The following is a 3,139-nucleotide window of genomic DNA, read 5'->3' on the forward strand; positions in this document are numbered from 1 at the left end:
CCAGGTCTCGGAGACTCCTTTCCACCAGGTTGGACAGGTACTTGTTGATGGTCTCGTGGCTGATGTCATCCAGGCTGTAGTAACTGGACAACACATAACGACCACGGTTAGACCTACACTACAGTTCAAAAGTTTGGGACCACTTAGAAATGTCATTGTTTTCCATGAAAACATACATGAAATGAGTTGCAAAATGAATAGGAAATATAGTCAAGACGTTGACAAAGTTATAAATAATGTTTTTTTAATTGAAATAATAATTGTGTCCTTCAAACTTTGCTTTCATCAAAGAATCCTCCATTTGCAGCAATTACAATTACAAGCCTTGCAGAGCTTGATGGTCACTTCTACCATACGGTCAAGCTGCTCCCACAACAGCTCAATAGGGTTGAGATCCAGTGACTGTGCTGGCCACTCCATAATAGACAGAATACCAGCTGCTTCTTCCCTAAATAGTTCTTGCATAGTTTGGAGCTGTGCTTTGGGTCATTGTCCTGTTGTAGGAGGAAATTGGCTCCAATTAAGTGCCGTCCACAGGGTATGGCATGGCGTTGCAAAATGGAGTGATAGCCTTTTTTCTTCAAGATCTCTTTTACCCTGAAAAAATCTCCCACTTTACCACCACCAAAGCACCCACAGACCATCACATTGCCTCCACCATGCTTGACAGATGGCGTCAAGCACTCTTCCAGTATCTTCATTTTTTCTTTCAAATGTTTTTCTTTGTGATCCGAACACCTCAAACTTAGATTCGTCTCTCCATAACACTTTTTTACAATCTTCCTCTGTCCAGTGTCTGTGTTCATTTGCCAATCTTAATATATTTTTTTAATTGGCAAGTCTGAGATATGGCTTTTTCTTTGAAACTCTGCCTAGAAGGCCAGCATCCCGGAGTCGCCTCTTCACTGTTGACATTGAGACTGGTGTTTTGCGGGTACTATTTAATGAAGCTGCCAGTTGAGGACTTGTGAGGCTTCTGTTTCTCAAACTAGACACTCCAATGTACTCAGTTGTGCACCAGGGCCTCCCACTCCTCTTTATATTCTGGTTAGAGCCAGTTTGTGCTGTTCTGTGAAGGGAGTAGTACACAGTGTTGCACGAGATCTTCAGTTTCTTGGCAATTTCTCGCATTGAATAACCTTAATTTCTCAGAACAAAAATAGACTGATGAGTTTCAGAAGAACGGTCTTTGTTTCTGGCCATTTTGAGCCTATAATCGAACCCACAAATGCTGATGCTCCAGATACTCAACTAGTCTAAAGAAGGACAGTTTTCAGCTGTGCTAACATAATTGCAAAAGGGTTTCCTAATGATCAATTAGCTTTTTAAATTATAAACTTGGATTAGCTAACACAACATTGGAACACAGGAGTGATGGTTGCTGATAATGGGCCTCTGTACGCCTATGTAGATATTCCATAAAAAATCTGCCGTTTACAGCTACAATAGTCATTTACAACATTAACAATGTCTACACTGTATTTCTGATCAATTTGATGTTATTTTAAATGGACCAATTCTTTTGCTTTTCTTTAAAAAAAACAAGGACATTTCTAAGTGACCCCAAACTTCTGAACGGTAGTGTACATGTAACAGAAACTAGGAAGAGAGATTATATATAACATTTAGGAAACAGACAACAAAAAAGCAGCAGCCACGTTTAGGCTATTTAATAGAGGAAATTGAAACGTTATATCATTTTCATATCTAGTTCCCGACTATTACTCCCAAATCAAGTGACTTCTGATAGTGACTTCTGATAGGTCCAAAACACCACATGAGCAAGGAAAATCCTTTAAAAGTCCCTAAAAAGGAGTCCATCTTTAAGGAAACAGCTGACACATACAATGCTTTTCTACCTCTCCCTTCTCTCTAATAAACCCTCTGTAGCCNAAAAGTCCCTAAAAAGGAGTCCATCTTTAAGGAAACAGCTGACACATACAATGCTTTTCTACCTCTCCCTTCTCTCTAATAAACCCTCTGTAGCCGCTGCAAAGTTATGCTAAAACAGATAAATACTATTGGACATGTTTAAGATGTGGCCAGTGGCAGTAATAACTCAGCGGTATTAAAGGAGTCTATGGGGAGTCTGTAATATATGTATGTTTTTACTGCTTGTTGATTTACTCCTAACCCTGCCCTGACCATAGTAACGACTCCATGCTCCCCACACTAACACAGATACACTTCATCTATACAGATAACGTATATTATCAACACACGTCAGCACACACACAGAGTATTCTCTAGCTAGCACATAAAAATCAATACACGACACACATCGATCAAAAGCCACTGCATCATAAGCATCAATAATACCACAGAATAGGCCTGTTTGTTTTCTCTGGGTTTGTTTTAGGGGTAAAACTGAGGTAACAGATAATTATTAAGACTTTAGACAAACTATAGGTCTAGAGGAGCCTTGCCCTTGGGCCATGCCAGCCCACAGCCTGGAACAAACAAAATACCCTCATCACAAAATGATTCCCAGGTTTTGGGCTATACAGTATTTGCTGAGCTAAGACAACACACAGCCAAAATGGCTTCCATGCATGGCTCAGCAGCTCTAATGGGTAAGAGCTACCACATGAGACATGGCCATAAGTGCACACAACTATGAGCTTCATTAACTTCTAATGACAAATGACATTTGAGTGTGTGTGTGTGTTTGGGGGTGGGCGTGTATGTGTGTATGTGTAGGTGTGTTTGGGTGTGTGTGTGTGTGTAGGTTGTGTTTGGGTGTGTGGTGTGTGTAGGTGTTGTTGGGTGTGTGTGGTGTGTGTAGGTGTGTTTGGGTGTGTGTTGTGTGGTTAGGTGTTGTGTGTGGTGTGTGGTGGTGTGTGGTGTGTGGTGTGTGTGTGTGTGTAGGTGTGTGGTTGTGTGTGTGTATGGTGTGTGGTGTGTGTGTGTAGGTGTGTGTGTGTAGGTGTGTGTGGTGTGTGTGTGTGTAGTGTGTGTTATGTGTGTTTGGGTGTGTGTGGTGTTGGTGTGTGGTGTGTGTGTGTGTGTGTGGTGTGTGTGTGTGTGTGTGTGTGTGTGTGTGTGTGTGTGTGTGTGTGTGTGTGTGTGTGTGTGTGTGTGTGTGTAGTGTGTGTGTGTGTGTGTGTGTGTGTGTAGGTGTGTGCTGTGTTGAGGTGGT

The 3,139-nt window shown here is 41.7% G+C and overlaps 1 protein-coding gene across 1 annotated transcript in view; it reads right to left on the reverse strand.

Moving 5' to 3' along the window:
- LOC111964613 (activating signal cointegrator 1 complex subunit 3-like) overlaps positions 1 to 3,139 on the reverse strand; it is a 151,769-nt gene that overhangs the window by 9,997 nt on the left and 138,633 nt on the right. Inside the window, 1 exon segment of the mRNA XM_070443795.1 lies at positions 3 to 83. Coding sequence (XP_070299896.1) covers positions 3 to 83 — 81 coding nt within the window.

This window comes from Salvelinus sp. IW2-2015, linkage group LG6.1, assembly GCF_002910315.2.
Source record: "Salvelinus sp. IW2-2015 linkage group LG6.1, ASM291031v2, whole genome shotgun sequence".
Classification (NCBI taxonomy): Eukaryota; Metazoa; Chordata; class Actinopteri; order Salmoniformes; family Salmonidae; genus Salvelinus; species Salvelinus sp. IW2-2015.